The sequence below is a fragment of the Colletes gigas genome, unplaced genomic scaffold (genome assembly GCF_013123115.1).
Source record: "Colletes gigas isolate AHSC1104 unplaced genomic scaffold, ASM1312311v1 Colletes_gigas_Sc00010, whole genome shotgun sequence".
NCBI lineage: Eukaryota > Metazoa > Arthropoda > Insecta > Hymenoptera > Colletidae > Colletes > Colletes gigas.
Genome location: NW_025106639.1, coordinates 4,680,871 through 4,700,404, shown reverse-complemented (window position 1 = coordinate 4,700,404; position 19,534 = coordinate 4,680,871). Strand labels below are relative to the sequence as shown.

Sequence of the window (19,534 nt, the reverse complement as noted above, 5' to 3'; positions counted from 1 at the left end):
TTACCGAGATACTTTCCGCTGGTAACGCGCGGAATAAGTTATAGCCCATTACGAAATTAAAAATCGAACGATACGCGATAAACAAAAACATCGAGATTGGACTGTGAAATTACGAATCCGTGGCTGAGATTTTTGATAGAGCGTTCCAATTACGGGATCACGACTTCCTAGTTCGATCTCGAGGGATGAATAAGCTACACGGGAATCGCTGGAAAACCAATAATAATTACCGTGCACGGAAGATCGTAACTCGTAGGCCGCGTTCATTTTTCCATTTATCGTCTTGTCGGGGCACGCGAGACCGGCCGCGGAACAATGGCTCGGTATTGCGTAGGAACGAATAGCCTGTCATACCTGTGACACATAATCATCTTTCTTTTTGTCGCAGGTACAATCGTCACGTCAGTCAAGAAGAAAAACTGATCGTATTTCTTTCCACGCGTAACCAACTTCGCGATTATTCGCACAGGACGAACGTACGCGCTAGATATCGATAGAACGTTACGTTCGATTCGTTAGAATTTCGACCACCAACAGTGTCCGTATACACGGAGCTAATTCATGTCCCTCGATTATTGCGTTCTTTTATTTGCCTTAATAAATTCCTGTTCCTCGTAAAGTCGAGTAGGTACTTACCCTACCCGTTCGATCCGTTCGAACACGTTATAGACGAAATATTTAGAGGTTAAGTAGAATCTGATTTGCGCGTAGGCATCAATTCGTCGTTAATTAATTCTCGTACAGTTATTGCGTATTACCGCGTTTTATTGCCTTTTAACAGTTGGCGCAACACGATTTACTGCCGGTCGAGTTGCGAATAAACCGTGTAAAGAATCCGAGCCTCGAGGATTCCCGTGATTACGAAATGCCCGTGTACGTATCCTGCCTTCGTTGAAAAGATTTACGGCACAATAATAACGGGATGCATCGGGAGAAAAGTATTTCGATAACGATAATAACATAGGATCGAGTACGGGTAATCGTACGAATCGCAGAGCACACGACCACGGTAGCGCTCGGTACGAATGAGTGAAATCTGGCAATAAACTCTGAAAAACGTGTTAATAACAGTTCTTATCACGAGTATCGTACGGGGGGATCGAAACGATTCGCAGTGCAGTCGCGATGAAGCTGTTTCGAACAATTTTGTAGGTACGTTCGACGAGAACTTTGACAATCACCTGCTACCTTAAGATTTTGATCGGAATTTTTGAGGTTAATTAAGATCCGTTGGCGAAGAAGGGGGAGGGGGGGTCAATTCATTTGAAAAATTCGACACCTTTGGTTTTCTGTAAGCAGTTTATTTATTTTACAACAAATGTACCAAACGGTGTTCATCGTCTTCGAGTCATTTTCGGGAGACCATTTTCTTTCTCTGACAGCCACCGATTCTCCATCTTAGTTTCAAACCGTAACTTGCATTGTCGTCGATGTTTGTTCAGATATATTCTGTCGTAGTATAATTCGAAATAGAATTAACGAAACGTTAATTCCGTGTTTGTTTTGCGATCGATCTTTGATTTACAAAGAGGATAGGGGCACGTTTAAATACGGGAATGGAACGGGTGGCCCTTGAATTAAATATACAGTTATCGTTCGCGGAAGGAAGACAGGAGACGATGGCGAAGGACTATACTTATTCAGGCGCCCCGTTAGGTACGAATTGACACATCTAAGTGGCGGTCGATTTTTCACAGGACCCTATAATAATCTTGACAGCTTTTCAGTAGTCTATGGTCGACCCTCGTAATACGCTTAACCAGTCCACGGCGATGTAATTTATAGTGGCCACTTATTTACGGCTAATTATGGTGGCACGCGGGCAATCGTTAAATTTTTTTGCACGTCACGCGTTTCGAAGTGCATTTTATGCCCTACAGATTTTTCAAACGATTTGAAATACATTGCCTCGCGTAATTATAAATCAGGGCTGGGAACATCGGAGGCGAAAGGGACCGAGGTGGATTGTAACAGTGTCCGTTGTTTCCAAATTTTTTAACAGACTGCCTAGAATTCTTTCAGAGACATCACTTTGTCCCAACAAATTCGCCACCCATGAAAAATTCATGACCTAATAATTAGAATCGCAAAATAATATTCGCGTAAGGTTTATAAAGAGAGAAAATTACAATATCGATCGATCTTACTTTATGTTCAGTCAACACGATCCCCGATTTATGAATTAATAAACTTAATATAAATGTTGCATAATTAGTTATTTGCAAACAAAGTCGTTTCTCAATTGGACGAAGTTTCTTTCATAATTTTTTATTCGTTTAAAATAAACTAGTATTCCAAGTATGCTGCACTTCCTCTAAATCTTGTATGCAATGTGCTACTAGGGTTACCAACCCTTTCAGTTTGACAGGTGAACTCCCGGAATTTTCGTAGACCATGTTGGCGACTCTGTTCGTTACGGTACAACAAAATTGTCTTCACCGTGTATGGTAATTTCAGAGGTTGCACTCTTTAAACACTAGCATGGCGAGATTCTGGCTGTCTTACCAATGTATCCGTCGCGTAATTCGTTTCGAAATGGAATTGCCAAATTTTCTCGATAACAATGTTCATCTGAATTTATCATGATCAGAAAACCAACGGTGTCGCAGAGCATTTCGATCGTCGGGTTACTCGCGAATGCAGTTTGTTACGAATCGTGGTTCGAGCAAATCACACTACACGTACGTCGAACAATACGAAACGTACGCGCGTATTCCGGTCGGTCACGATCCGTTTCGCAGAAACAACGCTAATCGTTCATCGACTTACGATTTCCCCTCACTGCCCCCCCGCCGGAACACTGTCGACAGTAGCCCTCACGGTTGGCCTCTCGCGCTTAAAAAAAGTCCACGACACCCGACCCTTAAAACCGTCGAACAATAGCGCGAAGAGGTCCTTAATCGATAGAAAGCAACGCGTCGCCTCGGTACACGCCTCCGTCACAAAACGAGCCTCGCGATAAGGTTATGTCTCGCGAGTCGAACAGAGGGCGCGTACATGCACGTACAGGGGCGCAGGTGTGTGTGCGCGCGTGTACGTGTGTAGCGTGCTATCGGCGCGAGTAACGGAGCAAGAGAGAGAAAGGGAATCGAAGAACGTTGTCCTGTAAGAGGAAAAAGGACAGGGTAGAAAAAGAGAGAAGGAAAGAAAGTCGTAGTCCGTGCGGTCGAGAGTGGGATCCTCCGTGCGCGGCGGTACAGAAAGGGACACGCAAGGTGGGTTATGGTGGGATGGGTAAGAGGAGGAAGAGGAGCAGGAGGAGAAGGGAGGGGGGGAATATTTCGCGGGCGTGAGAGGCAAAGATTCTCTGAAACCTGTGGCATTTCGCGAGGCACTCTTCCGTTCGGTATACGCCGAAGGGGGATCGATAGCGCGTCAGAGACGAGGAGAATCAGGCGGCAGGCTATTTCGAGCAACAACACACGGCAGCAGAAGCAGCCAGAGAAGCAGTAGCAACGACAGAAGCGTCCCGTCCGCCACCAGAGATCCGCAGCCATTCCACGGCCATGTCTGCCGGCGCACGGGGTTGGCTACGCCCGAGCGGGCCACGACCGTCCAATCGGAGGGGAGCGCGGAAGGTCCCGCGCCGTGGTCGTGGCCAATGGGCGTAGCCCTTTCCAGCGAGGCGCGCGACGTACCGTCGAGGTAGAGGGGGGACCCTCACGGCTGTCACAGGTGCAGCCAGTTGGCTGGCGAACTCGAGGCGAGCGTGCTCGGGAATCGCCGCGTTCCTCGCCCGCTTATCGATAGCGCAACCGTTCGCCCCCGCTATATATATTTCGATTACTATCGCCGCCCGACGCACGAGTTCCCGTGCCGTAGTCGCGGCGGACCACGAGAGTGTTATCCGTAAACGCAGACGGTATTGGTACGCGTTGAGACGCGCGACCGACGCACGCCCGTACCCGGCAATCGGGCAAGATTCCGGCGTCGAAGGTTACAAGGGCGCGCACGAGGGGCTCTTGATGAGGCCCGTCGCGCGGACGCGCACGTCGCGTCTCAGAGATCCGCCGCGATACCGGTCCCATCGGCGCCATGATCCGCCGCGGAGTGTCTAGAAACCAGCCGAAACGATCATGAGCCGCGATACCGGGGTCGCGATGTGCCGACGGTGCTGGCCCATCAGCTGAGAAACACGAGGGTGTAGAACGGCGCCGGGAGCATCGGGTCGCCCGATAGCAGTCGGCTCCCGATCAGTGATTATTGTTCGTTCGTACACCACGAAGCCATCCGGACGACGAACCCGACGAGAATAAACAAACGATAGTATCGATACGAATAGAGAAAGACAAAGATAGAGAGAGAGAGAGAGAGACAGAGAAGGGGTTGGAAAGCATCTAGTGAGAACGAAGAAACGTGTACAGAGGGAGACACGGAGGTAAAGTTGAGACAGACGGACAGATATAGAGAAACGGGACCGAATAGTCGAAATATCGAGTGTGTGCCAAAAAAAACTGGCAGCCGACGGGGGGAAGTGTGAGAAGTGCGATTTAACGGCCGCTGGGATAACACCGCAGTAAAAGTGGGTGCACTGGGGCCCTCGGGACCGTTCGGCCGATACGGGCCCGTCGAAGGTGGGCCTGGTGGTGGTCCCGGGCTCGGCGAGGGAGTGGGGGCAGGGGTGGCCGCAGTCGCGGCTGGGGAGGTGGAGGGCTACGGGGGCGCCGGGGGCGGGGGAGGGGGCCCCGGGGGGGTTGGAACCCCCCGGATAAGGGTCGCGACCCTCGGCGGGCCTTGCTGCGCACCCCTGCCCGTCACCCAAGCTTGTAACATAAGTAAGTGAAGCAATTATGACATTTTTTATTTCTATGATCGGTCCGCCGTTCAACCCTCGAACAGCCGATGACTTTAATACGCGTCTTTAATGTCCGGCCGCGAACGTGGTCAGTGTTTTTCATGCTCGAAAGTAAAGTTAAACAAACGATTCCGTCACTAGACGTGCAATGTTTTGGTAGAGGATCGGCTGAACGAGGGTTCTAGTTGTTTACTCCGTTTTATTTGCTACGTATACGGATCACCCAATTTATGTCGGGTAAAATTAAGCAATACACCCCTGGGAGTCTCTCGAACATAATTTTAGCGAACTTGCGTGTAAAATTTTTAAACGTCTGAATATTGTGCGGTCCACTGTTGTGTCAAGGTTGCAGACGACACTTGTCTTAGTCGTAAACACTGAAAAATATTTTGTTTACTGATTTTATCTCCAAAGGCGGGGGCGCACTGCCTAGTTTTACCCCACCAATGGTGGCCAAGACTCGTCATTTTGGAGCACGCGCGACAAAAAAATGTGGCGAACGCGTACGGATAGACGTGACTGCAAGCCTTGAGAATATGAATCATTGTAGTTCGTAAAGAAATCCACATGGTAGCGGGCAATGTTTGCACACATTCTAGAGATAAGTTTATTACTGACATAGTTGGTATGAAAGGGAGGAGCAGAGATTTGTGTCCTGCGTAGATGCTTAGGGAGAATATATAGGGAAACTAAACTCTGTAAAGATGGTACATACTATTCCGTAGTTGATAATCTTGTACGGATATAATTTTATAGCGTAAACTGCGCATGTGTGACGTGCACTCGAAGTTTATACGGAAGATTCCGACTCCTTTGAATCATTAATTTTTTTTAAATCGTGTACGGGGGGAGATTAACTCCCCCCCATAGGCGACATAGTTATTCGCTTCCTAACATTTATTATTCGGAGCTCAGACAACTGTTTCGAGATACGATACACTAAGCTGATTCATTAGGATACGGGGCCATGAATATTCATGGGATTTACATACTTTTATAGCAATAATAATACGCCTTCTTTGCAACGGAGCTGTTCTGCATAAGGTGGGGCGAAACAGTGAATTTTTGATAATCGTGTTGGGATATACTCCGTAGTTGTAGAGCACCTTTGCGGAGAAGAGGCTCGGAGTAAACATTTTTTTTCTGCCAGCGTCTAGCGGCGTTTCGCGCGTAAATAAGTTTAAAGTCGTTTCTGTTTACCGTGTGGAAGGAGAGGACTCGAATAAGTTAATTGCACGAGTTGAAACTCGGACATAGCGCGACTGAGGGAACGCGAGACATTAATACTGCTTTCGATGAAGGTACTATAAATGATCGGGGACCACCCAGTGTCGCACACTCGTGTGTCGCGTATATTGGAATTCCGAACTACAATCATAACTTCCACGCTAATCAATTTTCGACTCTTTTTCGTTGTTTCAAGAGAGAAACAAAATTCATCGTACACACACAAAAAAAAAAAAAGAAATATATTTTCATTTTTTTAAAAATTCAAACGACCGGATCGAGCAATAAACATTTACCGTTGCAACAGTTCCGTTAATTGATTATCGATTAACTTTCGTTCGTTTAGCAGAAATGCCCGAAATATTAAAACATTTTTTTTTTTTTTTTTTTTAATTAAAATATGAAGTATATAAAGAAGAATTTGTTGCGCAAAAAGGAACATATTTTATCGTATTCGGAGGATCGAATCAACACCCGGAATTTACGTAATTAATATTTACCGTGCAACCCTCGACGTTACAAAAATCATTATCGCGCGATTTCTATTTTTCATCCCGCGAAATGACGCGCGCGCGCGCACACAATGAACTTTTGCACGCCAATCGCCAATCATCCATCGTGTCAAACTTCACTCTCCCGCTGCCAACTTTCACGTCTTTAATATTCGGAATTACACTTGTGCAATAAAAATACTACATACTTCGGGATGAGTCATCTGTTATCAAATACTGTGCTATATTGCCGTTGGTCTCTTTTCATCTTGAGCATATATATTCGTAATTCGACAGGTATATTATTTCTATTTCTTCCATCACCTTTTCCAATTCGAAGTGTCGGTTTATCGTAGAGATTCATTGTATATTGACCCAATTTAATATCATAGAACTTACTTATCATGTATTGTTTCGGTCTCGAAAGAACTCGTCGACCAAAAATTCGATATCTGACGCGTGTATAAGTCCCAAACTTAAACGAAAGCGTTGGTAAAGAGATCGTCGGATCGCGGAATGAAAAAATAAGTCGGTGACTGGTCGCAGAGGACGTCGAAGATCGCGAAGGGCCGAGGGTTTTTCAGTCCCACGGAATTTTCCGCGATACGAGTTCAGAGGAGCGGTTTCTTAAAGACTTTTTGTAGACGGCAAGAAACGCCGTTCGTTCCTTTATCGTGATTGATCGTACTGTAATTTGGATGTCATAAAGAATGCGTCTTCTTTTTTCCCATGTTGATGGATCGTCCCGCGGTTCGGATCTAACGAGGATGAATTCGCCTCGGACAGGGTTGAACACGCGTCGAAATACGCGTCATTGCGCGTAACGAACTAGCGATCCGAGGAAATCGTCATCTTCGCGGATGCGCGAACGCGGGTCCGGATTATGCACGGACCCGATTATCCGGCAGAGTGGTGGTCTTTTTGCTACGAACGATGTACCGATCGGACAAGTACATATTACTCGGAACTCAACGTTTATGCATGGTTTTCATTAACGTGAAACAGAGGAACTGATTTGTAACGTAATAAAAGTAACCATTTCCACGTGGAACGTCCAATTCCCAACAATACGTCAACCCTATCGTCCCCGTTACAGCCATATGGCCATTTTATTTCTTCACGACGCTCAGAATCATCGAAATACAATATTCCCGTAGTCTAGGATCTCTTAAAATACAATTATCACCATCGTTTTCGTCTTCAGAGCGTTTCGATAGAATTAGAATTTTTTTTTCGACGACCTTTTAGTATTTAGGAAAGCAGAGAATCGAGAATGGTAGCGACGGGCAGAGGACGAGTGTTTTACTTAGCGCGTCGATGGAGAATAGTAAAACATTCTATCGGGTTCAATGGCTGTGTTTACGTGTCGTTGCCGGTTGTAAATCGCGAACGAGTCCCTCCCCCCCCCACCCGTTAAAACGTGTATCCGTTCGATTCGTTTTTACTCTTTTTCTCGTTAATTAGTCCGATCTACCTCTAAAATTCTTAAAGCGAGGGGAATTAAATCGCGCTTCCGGCATTCCATTAACAGCGTCGCTCTGTTTTTGTTCTTTCCGTGACTCGACCGCGGCGGCGCGGAAATTCAAACCGCGAGTGTTTTAGGGCGGCGTTGCCCTTTGGAAAGGGTCGAAGAAAAATAGAGACGGGCAAGGGATCTTGAACGTCATTGTTAAATCGCTACGCGTGGCTCTTATTGATTACCTATTATACGAATAGAATTTTGTCCTAAATAGCATCCATTGTTCGCTCCTGGTTGAGTTATCGTCTTATCAATTACATCGGGACAATGTTTAGCGAGGGTTCCGTCTCTTAAATCATTGATTTTCTTATTTTACTTCGAAAGTCATCGTTTACCGCTAGTCAAATACGCCGTTCGGACGTATACATTAACGTTAACAAAGACTGTAACAGCATCGATTTGTTCGATCCTTCGGACTCTCTGTTATTAGATCGATTCGTTACGAGCGATATTTATTGCTTCGGAGGCCAGCTACAGATCGACGAGGCCCGAAACTAATAATTTATCGGGGCTCCCAGGACCGGGCGTGATTATATTTAAAAGAAGAATGCAAATCGACTCTTGGTCATCTCCCAAGCTCGTTAGATTCTTCATTAATTCGCCCGGGCAAACGAAACGATAGTCAAAGAACGTTATCGAAAGATTCCGATTGAAAAATGGTCGAATTGCTCGAAACGTGCCTTCGAAATTATCGGATTAGCGCGTTTCCAAATCGATTTAAACGCTTTGTTAAGTATCGCTATCCAATTTTCGTACTTTTCCGTTTAATTAGAAGGGAATGAACATTTTTGGCGGTGAGGGGGGTGAGATAATTTCGAGCGTCGGATGCAAAGGGAATGAACATCAGCACGGTCAATCGAATTTCCCACCCGCGGTTCCTCGCGAAATTATATTTTGCGATACGCGCTTTGTGAAATTTTCGGATTGTTATTAAGTCGACAAAGTGGCGGTTCCGGTAAAGGGTGGCACGCGTCGCACGTTTAGCAGAAATGAATCGGATTAATCGAACCGTTTTCGCCGGACAGTCCAGGCATTCGTCTCACGTAGACTTAATCCTAATCTGGTTTTGGACGATTCAAGGAAATCTTACCCTCTGTTCCACCGTGTGTCTTCAGCACGCGCGTTTCGTCCGTGAAATCTGATTTCGGAAACGGAGGATATTTCTGATAACATTATCTCCGCCATCTATGGCATCCACGATGTAGACAGACACGTTTTCCCCTCCATATTTCTGCTGTTACAACTTTTCAATGTTTTTAAATCGTCAAACCATCGTTCGCGCCCCTCAAGATAGTTTGCAAGAGATTAGCGGAATTACTGTTACGTGCTTCTTTATTCCCCGATTTATTAGACGAGCGAAACACCGCTATTTCGCACAAGTTACACCGCCTATGCAAACCATAGACGCATAAAATTATGCCAACATGTTGGTGAGATAATCTGTAATGGTATGGCGATGTAACGATCCTAATTAATCCTGATGCACGAAACATTTGCATTCACGTTTTCTACGGGCTTTGGCGTTTAATTATACAGGCAGAAGAGTTATACTAATAGAGAATGACAGATCCCGTAAGAAAAGAATCAAATAAAGGAATATTTTCAAGTTCGATTTAACGAGTCGTGAAAAGAGGCAAATTGTGTAATAAAAGAGTAATATCTAATTTAATAAGCGTTTTTGTTTATTTGCATCGCGTGCACTACGATTGAGAAATTACCGCTGCATCGTTCTCGATACAATTTATCCAGAAATTGCTCGACTTTCCTTCTCCGGGGGAATATCTAACATAATCTTTCACTTTTTTTTCTTGCATTTCTTCCACCCATTAACCGTTTGACTGCGGACGATCGCGATATCCTTGGTTCGCTGGCTTGCTTAACCATCGACTCGAAATCGAAACCGAAACCGAAACCGAAATGGAAACCAATTTAGAAAAGAATCTAAAAGAAATTTACTGGTTTTTAAGGGTAGAAATAATTTCAAATTTACACTCGTGTTTCCTACAGATTTTTCGCAAAGTCTCGATCGACGAGTTCCCAAAAATTTGCGAACTTTGGTTCGACGCGTTGATTTTATTTTTTTTCACCCCCTCCCCCCGTAAAACCGAATTTTCGTTGGAAAGCCAATTTCGCCGGAGGAATTATACTCGTAAGTCGATTTCCCGTGGAACGATTTAAATCTTGAGGTAACTGCGGGATGGTCGAGGTCGCGTTTCTCCTTTTTCTTCTCGCCCTCCCGCGGCACGGAGGGAGATGAGATGCGCAAGGTCAGACCTTAAGGGTGGGAGAAGGGTTGCTAGGTTGACAACCCTGCCAGCAGGGAGGAACTCCGCCCATTGGCGGAAACCGCGGAAAAAAGAGAGGAGAGAACCCTAGAGGGTTCAGCAATGGCGAAAAAAGAAGTCAGAGGTCGGGCGGGAGAGAGAGAGAGAGAGAGAGAGACAGGAGAGAACGCGTAGATAGAAGGAGGGAGAGAGACGGAGGGCAAGGAAAGCGTAATAAAGGGCAAACTCGGCCACGAATGTTAATCGACAATGAACTATAATCGCTGGAACAGCTCGTCGAACGGTATTGCGCCCCTCTCGATCGAAAAGCGTTCGCGGAATCGTTGATTATCGACAATCAATTAATGGAACTATCGAGACCCGGAGTGCTATCGTTTAATTCGCTGGAACAGAATGCTAAGTTTCTCCTTTAAACGACTTCTAGTTCGCGTACCGACGCCAGTATGTTCTTTGTTCAACCCTTGCTTTGTCCGAGGGGTATCTTTGGCTAAAAATTTAGTCGTTCCCTACTTTGGAGCAACGTTTCAGTTTTCTTTGCATAGTCAGTTAGAAATCGCGATTGAGTCGCCCAAAATCTTGGGCCAAAGTAATCTCGAGGCATTAAGAATTCAACAGGAAAGACATTACCAAGGAAATTGAATTTTAAATATTAATTACCCACCCTGTGCTCGCATAACTAGAAAAAGAAACGTGCAGAGTCCAAGGAAATTATATTCCACGACCAGTAAAGTGAGATCTGTTGGAAATAATCCCCAGAAAATTGACCTTGACCTAAACCTTCAAGCTCAATCAATTGCAAGTTCTCCAAAAGATACTCATTTTTCAACCCCCCTCTTACGATACGTGGATATTTCCGTCTGTTCGAATGACGTCTGAGGAACCATGATTCCTGAGGTCACGTTGACGGAGGATAATCAATGTCAAGAGGTACGGAAATTTCGAAACGATTCAATACGTTCTAATTCGGTCGAAAATCTGAATACGAGCCTCGAACAAAGTCCCGTCGTATAATGTCGTCCCGTGGCTAAATAATATTTGGGGCACACAGAGGATTAAATGGAGTGGCCGTAGAACACCCGGGATTAAATTTAACTGTATCAGTGTTCGACACGTGGGAGGTTCTATTTGTTTTTAATCGTTCGAAAAAGCCAACCCCCGCTTTTTCCCCGATCGGGCTAGGACGCGGTTGCTTCGACACTAACAATGGGGAAGTCGCATTGTTGTGCACTTTTACGCTCGCGCCTCGGTTCCTCTGTTCCGTTGTAGTTCGGTAGACTGCACGGTAATCAAACCGTTCGAATTACAAAAAAGTTCTACCGGGCGCAGCGCGCGTGTTCGTTATGCACGTGCTCGGACCGACGTGATTTTCTTTCAAATTGGAATCTGATCGGCAATCGAGGAATGTTTCAATGTGGCCGAGCACGTGTTCCGTATAAACGGCTTCTAATTGTTGCGCGCAGAGCGTCGCGACGCCCGTACTAATCACGTGTCCCCGACGAAGAATTAATTATATAATTTCCGTGGCTTCGACCATCGTCCGTAGAACGACAGAATTAGACGAGATGCTTATTAGAACGCATTACCTAAAATTAAGGTGTCGATAATTTAACCCTTCGGTGGACTCTCAATCTCCACTGAATCGTTTCACATAATACCGATTTTTATCGAACTGGTAAATGGAAACCAATCTTCCTTTAAAGCGTTTAAACAATAATTAACTGACAGAAGATTACATAAATTGTCAAATAATTACATTGACGTATATTAAATAATTATTAGTTTGAATTTAAGTTAGATTAGTTAAAATGTCCATGTTCAAACGACTCCACTGAACTTAATAAATTTTTCTCGTGATTCGTTTCACAATTAATTCAAAGGGACAAGTGTTCTCTGTGCAACGATCCCTTAAAAGTCAACGTACGATTTTTGTTCATCGAGTTATGAAATTTTCAACAGATTCTCTGCCAGTGTATCAGAGATTAAAAATTTTTAACGCACTTTATAATTGAAATTACCAACAATTTTCCAAGCGACGCGTTAAAGAGACCTTTTCATAGCCGGAAATGTGTCGCGAGTTCCGTTGGAACAGCGAGAGCCGTATGTGGGACGATTCGAAAACGCTTCATCGTCGGTTTGGTCTGTCAAAACGGCCGTGGCACGCGTGACAGAATTTTGTCGCGTTAACCGGTTCGTTTTTCGCGTCGTGACGCGCGTGCACGGTCGCGTTTGGACGCGCGGAAAATTAAAACACCTCGTCGACCGCCTTTCCCGACGTTCCCCCGTGCTCCAACCGATATATTTTTCGGACTGCATCGCGCGTCCGTGGACGTGGGGGACGTATAATATTAAAATACGAACACGTAGCCGCCTCTCGATTATTCACGAATTGCTCTCTTTCTTCCCGCAGCAGGTAGACGCGGTTTGGCGATGCTCCTGTCATGTGCAGGATGCGAGAAACCAATTATGGATCAGTACCTGCTGAATGTTTTGGACCGAGCGTGGCACATCGAGTGCGTACGCTGCTTCGATTGCAGAATCACGTTGCAGGACAAGTGCTTCTCCAGGGAGGCCAAGCTATTCTGCAGGGAGGACTTCTTCAGGTAGGTACTTGCCTCGTTTATTTTCTCTCTTCGAAAAAGAAATCTCGAATCGACCGCTGTCCCATACGGAGCAGACCACGGAGAAGATACGGTTTTCAATTTTTGCGATCATCTGCTCGAGTTACGAGGCTCGTTCGGTGAGTCTTTAGAATGTTTTTAGCGAGCATCGTGACTCACTAGACAATTGTCAAAGTCTCGGTTTTATCCACCACATGGTTTCATTTTTATCGTCGAAGCAAGGAACTTTTTCTTGCACATCTGTGCTGTTTCGATGGCCAAAATCATGGAATTACAGTTCGAATTATTGCAACATCCACTGTATTCACTGGATTTTGCCCCCAGTGACATTTTTTATTTCCAAACTTAAAAAAATGGCTCGGTAGACAATGGTTCAGGTCGAACGAAGAGGTCATCCTCCAAACAGACACCTATTCTGAGGACCTTTCGAAATTTTACTTTTTAGATGGCCTAGAACAGTTGGAGAAACGGTTGGAAAAGTATATAGAGTTAAACAGGGATTATGTTGAAAATTACAAAAAAATCTACCTAAAATAATTTGTTTTTTTCTAAGGACTTATCGAACGACCCTCGTATATTTTCATTCTAAACTAAGGATAGCGATTTAGCCATCTCGCGAGTGACGAAATCGGTATCCCCCAGCGGCGTATCTCGGCCGATAAAATCGTTAGCCGGTTGTTTGTACGCGTAATTAGATCGCGGTGCAATCCCTGTCGAGACTATGGAAAAACGGTTCCACTCGAATAACCAAATCGGCATACTGTTGCCGATTTATCGGGGCCTGGCTGTCGTGTTCCGCTTGTCCCGTCGTGGCTCGTTGACAGATAAAACTAGACGATAATTGATGGCTCGTTGTCGGACAAGACCGCGGTTACGATTTTTTCGTCGACGCTCAAAGCGGACAGCGCGTTTATATCATCGCAACGAATCGTTTCCCGGTGGCGTAATTAGATAAACTATCGGCGACACGCGGCCGCTACCCGGTGCCCCGTCGACACCGAGGGAAATCGAAAGATTTACGATCGATGCATTAGCAGACAATCGCCGCGACATTTGTCGTTTGATGGTGATTCTTTATTTCTTTTTCTTTTTTCTTTCTCTCTTCTCGCGCGCACGAGCACGGTGTGGCTGTTCGACGTGAGAGAAAAAGCATTTCGAATGGAAAGGAGGCCTTGACATTTTCCACGGCGTCGTCCGTTTCGCTCGATAAGGTTTCCAGCAAAAATCCTCGTCGATTTCGTGTCGCGAAACGCCGCCGCCTTTATCCGGATGATTCCTCGCGCGATCCACGAACTGCGACCGATTCATCGCGTCCCGTGACGACGACGAAGGCTTCTTACTATCGTCGAGCCCCTAAAAAGGCAACAATTGGCTGCTAACCGGTATTATTGCTACTTCCGGCCCTCCGGGCAGCAAAAAACCGCCGCCTTTTACGATTGCTCTTATTTTATACGGTCGGTTATGCATCGACACGGCTGTTAAAAATTTTTAAACCGAACGATCAACTTTTAACGAACTCGATGCAAATGTTTGCCTTGGATCAACGCGTTATTTCTCTCAAAATGGATCGAATAAAGTCTGACGGAAGATATCTTGAAGTTAGAGGATTATAATGTTGATTGCAAGGGTACCATGTTTACCAAAACGCGGCGATTGGGACGTCAAAATACCTCACGATAGCAGTGAAGGGTTATAAGTATTATAAGTATTTATCTGTCGGTTCTGGGTTCCCGGACTTTTTAGCATAAATCGTGCAAGAAACGGGACATTAATTAATGGAGCAACGGGGGAAAAAGTTGACCGCGCGGTGTGGCGCTTCCCCCACGGCACCAGGATCACCAATCACGGAATCGTATACCTTCGAAGATCTGTAAACTTTGATAAAAGAAAACGGCGTAAAACACCGAACGGAACCAATCGAGAAAAGATTGACTCTTATTTGCTTCTTGCGAATCGTCGGGACCGCGAAAGAACGGCGGATCCTTGCTAGGAAACGCCGATCGAGCAGATCGGAAGTTCAGCACGAATCATGGAGTAGCTGGTGCATGGGTAATTAATGCAAGGGATTTTCGAAATTGAAAAATATTAATCTGCATCGACTTTGACGCACTTTCGTTGAACGCAAATCGGCAGAAACGGAAGAGATTAATTTATTCGCGGGGATTATTCAATTGGAGCCAGGAATAATATTAAACGGGAGCAACTTATTCGACATGGGAAATTAGCGATGGGGACGCATAACCTAGCGGGTACGCGCACGTTGACGGTGAAAAACAGAAAACTTGCTCGGTTGCTTGACAAATCTGCTCGTATTGAATATGTATAATGCGGGGAAATTGATGGTCCCGGTTCGAAAAAGAGCCAGCGGCGGCTCGTTAAGTCGGTGTTGGTCGTACATAACGGATAAACGCGTGTGTGCAAATAAAAAATAAATCGAAGAAAAATATAGTGCGCGTGCAACCAGTTCTCAAAGTGTTTCTGGTCGTCGCGCGGGGAAAGAGAAAAAAAAAGGCGAAGTCGTTGGCGCACGGTGGTTGGAAATACCAAAAAGTTGACCGAAATGCTAATCTCGGTATTTATAATGTATGGTAAGTCCTCCACTTACGCGGTTGATTCGTTTCAAAGCGTTCCGCCTGGTTTTAATCAAATTCAAATTTCTTTCTTTGCTCCCGCTTCGGTAGCGACGATAAGATTGTTCGAGTGTCCGAAAAATTGGCGGACCCCAAATTATGTTTGTCACGCTTGAAATAAATAACTGGACCCTTTTATAACGTGGGTCCCATATGGACTCGATAGTCCCATTGTTTTCGTTGAAATGACCAGAGAATTGTGTACTTTTTAACGTTGTTATGGTTTTGAATTTTTATAAATACTAGAGTTCGTGTTTCCAAGATAATTTTTTAAAATACGAGAATGGGGAATAGTACTAGGTCGTATTTTCTTTTACGGTGTCCTTTTATCTTCCGTCAAATTCGCGATAAAACGAATAATCGTTTAATCATTGTTTTCGTTGAAATAAACAGAGAATTGTGTACTTTTTAACGTTGTTATGGTTTTGAATTTTTATAAATACTAGAGTTCGTGTTTCCAAGATAATTTTTTAAAATACGAGAATGGGGAATAGTACTAGGTCGTATTTTCTTTTACGGTGTCCTTTTATCTTCCGTCAAATTCGCGATAAAACGAATAATCCCATTGTTTTCGTTGAAATAAACAGATAATTGTGTACTCTTTAGTGTGGTTATAGTTTTGAATTTTTATAAATACTATAGTTCGTGTTTCCAAGATAATTTTTTAAAATACGAGAATGGGGAATAGTACTAGGTCGTATTTTCTTTTACGGTGTCCTTTTATCTTCCGTCAAATTCGCGATAAAACGAATAATCGTTTAATCATTGTTTTCGTTGAAATAAACAGAGAATTGTGTACTTTTTAACGTTGTTATGGTTTTGAATTTTTATAAATACTATGGTTCGTGTTTCCAAGATAATTTTTTTAAATACGGGGATGGAGAATAGTACTAGGTCGTATTTTCTTTTATGGTGTCCTTTTATCTGCCGTCAAATTCGCGATAAAACGAATAATCCCATTGTTTTCGTTGAAGTAAACAGAGAATTGTGTACTCTTTAGAGTTGTTATAGTTTTGAATTTTTATAAATACTATAGTTCATGTTTCCATGATAATTTTTTAAAACACGAGGATGGAGAATGGTACTAGGTCGTATTTTCTTTTACGGTGTCCTTTTATCTTCCGTCAAATTCGCGATAAAACCCGTCCCAATTTCCTCACGCGGTCTCCGTATAATTTAAGCCGTTCCCGCGTAAAGTTTTCGTTGTCGCTTTCGCGGGAAGTTCCCGAGCGTTTGGTACAATAACCTAAATCGCGGATCGTACGGTGGGGGACCTTGACATTCGCGCAAGAAACCGATCCCCGTGAGCGTGAAGATCGCCGTAGCGGAGGCCACGGTTCGATTTTTGCCGCGGATTTGCAAAAAGCGGCAGCGAGTCACTTAAATTAATTACGACCGCGGCGATCGAAGGAGCTGAAAACGCGCGAACGGGTGCGCTGTCCCCCTCCTTCGGTTCCGCTGGCTGTGTTTCGCCATTTTTTTCCCTCCTCCCCCTCGTCCCTCTTCTCGTCGCCCTTTTTTTTTTTCTTTTTCTCTCTCCACCGAGCACAAAGCGAACGACATTGTATCCGTTAACCAACGCGCAACGAACCGAGGAACGCGAAACCGTGTCGCAATGCCGCGATTCGGAACAAATCTGTAACGAACGCAACGAACCAAGAAAGAACGGATCTCAATGTCGACGGTGTGAGAAACCAACGTTCGACAGAGAGGCAACTTTGTTGATTCAACCCGCTACCATCGACATTTTCGATCTAATTCCGCTTTGAACGAGGTCTCTACTGTTTTGTATTCACGTACGTTTGGAAAAATGGATCATTGCATCGACCGTTATTTTCCATTTTATCAAATTAAATACGCGGTATACAGAGACGATAGACATGGAATGACACAATGATACAATCGACAGTGCCTGAGAATATTTGTCCCTCTTCCTAACAGTTAGCGAAGGAGTCAGTTGTCGAATTGGAGTATCAACGTTGGTCGTTGTGTTCGTCGAAGCCTCGTTCTTCTTTCGCGACTTCTGGAAGCGATGAACGATCCCCTTTGTACCTAAGGACCGTGTACAAGCGGAAAGTGGGGTCTTTAAAGGGGGGCCCTTTGATACTTACACGAGCGATCGTATAACGAACGAGTTGTATACTTTACGAGCCACTTTGCATTTCATCTCGATGAACAATTCATTAAACGCAAGACGAGCGCGATGATGCCACGCTCGATCGGCGTGGAAAAGCTTTCGAGTCGGCAATAATTCTCGTTATGGCGTTTCGTTAATTAGCGCGATCCTCTTTGTTGACAGTTACACGCCACGTGGTCCCTATCTAGCGTATATTTACACCTATCGAGAGCTTTCTTCGGGAACGGGCGATAATAATGTCTTAACATTGTGTCTTCAACGCATAGAAAATTTACAGTGGAGGGCACGTGAGCTTGAACCTCCCTATTGAGTTCTAATTTCTTTATTCTAAGGGTGAACTTATCGAATCCTTGAAATCTAGCCCCCCCAAAAAAACGAGTGCATATATCACCAATGATACAAGTGCATTTTCTTTGATTTCGTATCGACTTCAAGGAGCGTTGTTTAAAACGGTTGAAAAAAATTGAATCCGAGGTCCATCGAGGATAGGAAAAAATCCACGAGCGAGGAACACTGGGTGGCGAGATGGCGATAACCCGAAATCTCGAGTTCTGATCGGCGGAGCGAAACGAACGTACCAAAACTGGCCGTAACGGAGCCCCCGTACGAAGCGTAGACGGAGAGTAGGCGGTCGAATCGATTCCCACGACGCAACGAATCTATCGATATCGTTTCACGAGTCCGAACGAGCAAGCTTCGAGTGTTCTCCCCCCGCTCGTTCTTTCAACGAATCGCCGTTGGGAATACTGTAACACCTCCGGGAGGTCCGGAGGTATCGGCCGAAAGAGAACGGTACGCGCGGTTATGGTAACCGGCTCTACGAGTCGCAGCAAGGTCCTTAAAGGTCGATAATGGCCCGTGGGGGCCCCCGAAAGGGTCCAGGATCAAAAGGACCGATGTGTCCCCGTTTCAACGCCGCCTCGACTGCCGGTTGCCTTGCGGTCGATGGCCCGTTCGGTGCGCGCACCGAAAATTATTACCTTAAAATACGGTCCGCGCCGTCGTCGAAATACGCCGATGAAAACATTAACTTGCCGGCTAGGGGGATGACGACGATGTGTCACCGTGACGCGGGGACCCGGGGCTGGTGCCCTGCTACGCGTATTATGCTCGGGGCCCCGTGTTAGGTGCTCGATCGTTCGATAAAGTACCATTCCCGGCCCGGGTGGATGACACCGAGTTACGAGAACGCTAATCGTTTCACGGTTTACTAACCCCCGGCATTACCGCGACGATTAGTCATAGATGAAGTTCCAGAGACCGTAGAGTCGAGGACAATGGCCAAGAATGGCACCTTTTGGCACTCGTTGCAATAGAGCTTCTATCAGAATCTGCACAGGCTGAGACACAGAGAAACAATGGCTAACACTTGAGGGTGGAGACTCGTGTACAAATGGTGAAAAGAGTGATATTTGACAATCTTTTTACAGCATAAGGAGTTGATTACGTTTTTGTTATGTTTTATCGACTTTGGGTGGAATAATAAATGTTATTTCATATGTCGATCGCGTTGATCGGTGTTTATAATTGTACTACGCGTCGTATGAACTAGAATTCTTAAAAAATGCAAAATTGTCGAAGATACACGGCTCTGAACACAACAAAATAATTCTTGCAATAGATTTCTAATTTAACTGTGCAATAAACATAGTTTAAATAATTATTATTATGAAGGATGTTAGTTCATACGACTCGTAGTATATTGTGAACAAAATGTCGTTCGATTTTGCATTCTAGATCAAAGGAAAAAAATGCTAGACTGCATGTAAGGAATAACATTTGTTATTTCATCCAAAGTCGACAAATTTATAAATATTTATATCTTGAAATGT

The 19,534-nt window shown here is 44.9% G+C and overlaps 1 protein-coding gene across 2 annotated transcripts in view; it reads left to right on the top strand.

The window, feature by feature from the left end:
- Nucleotides 1-4,702: 4,702 nt before the first annotated feature.
- Nucleotides 4,703-19,534, top strand: part of LOC122397798 (LIM/homeobox protein Lhx5) — a 33,092-nt gene continuing 18,260 nt past the window's right edge. For both annotated transcript variants that reach the window (XM_043397204.1, XM_043397203.1), the window contains exons 1-2: nt 4,703-4,775; nt 12,725-12,917. In XM_043397204.1, coding sequence (XP_043253139.1) covers nt 12,745-12,917 — 173 coding nt within the window. In that variant the 5' untranslated portion in view covers nt 4,703-4,775; nt 12,725-12,744. The remainder of the gene's footprint in view (nt 4,776-12,724; nt 12,918-19,534) is intronic.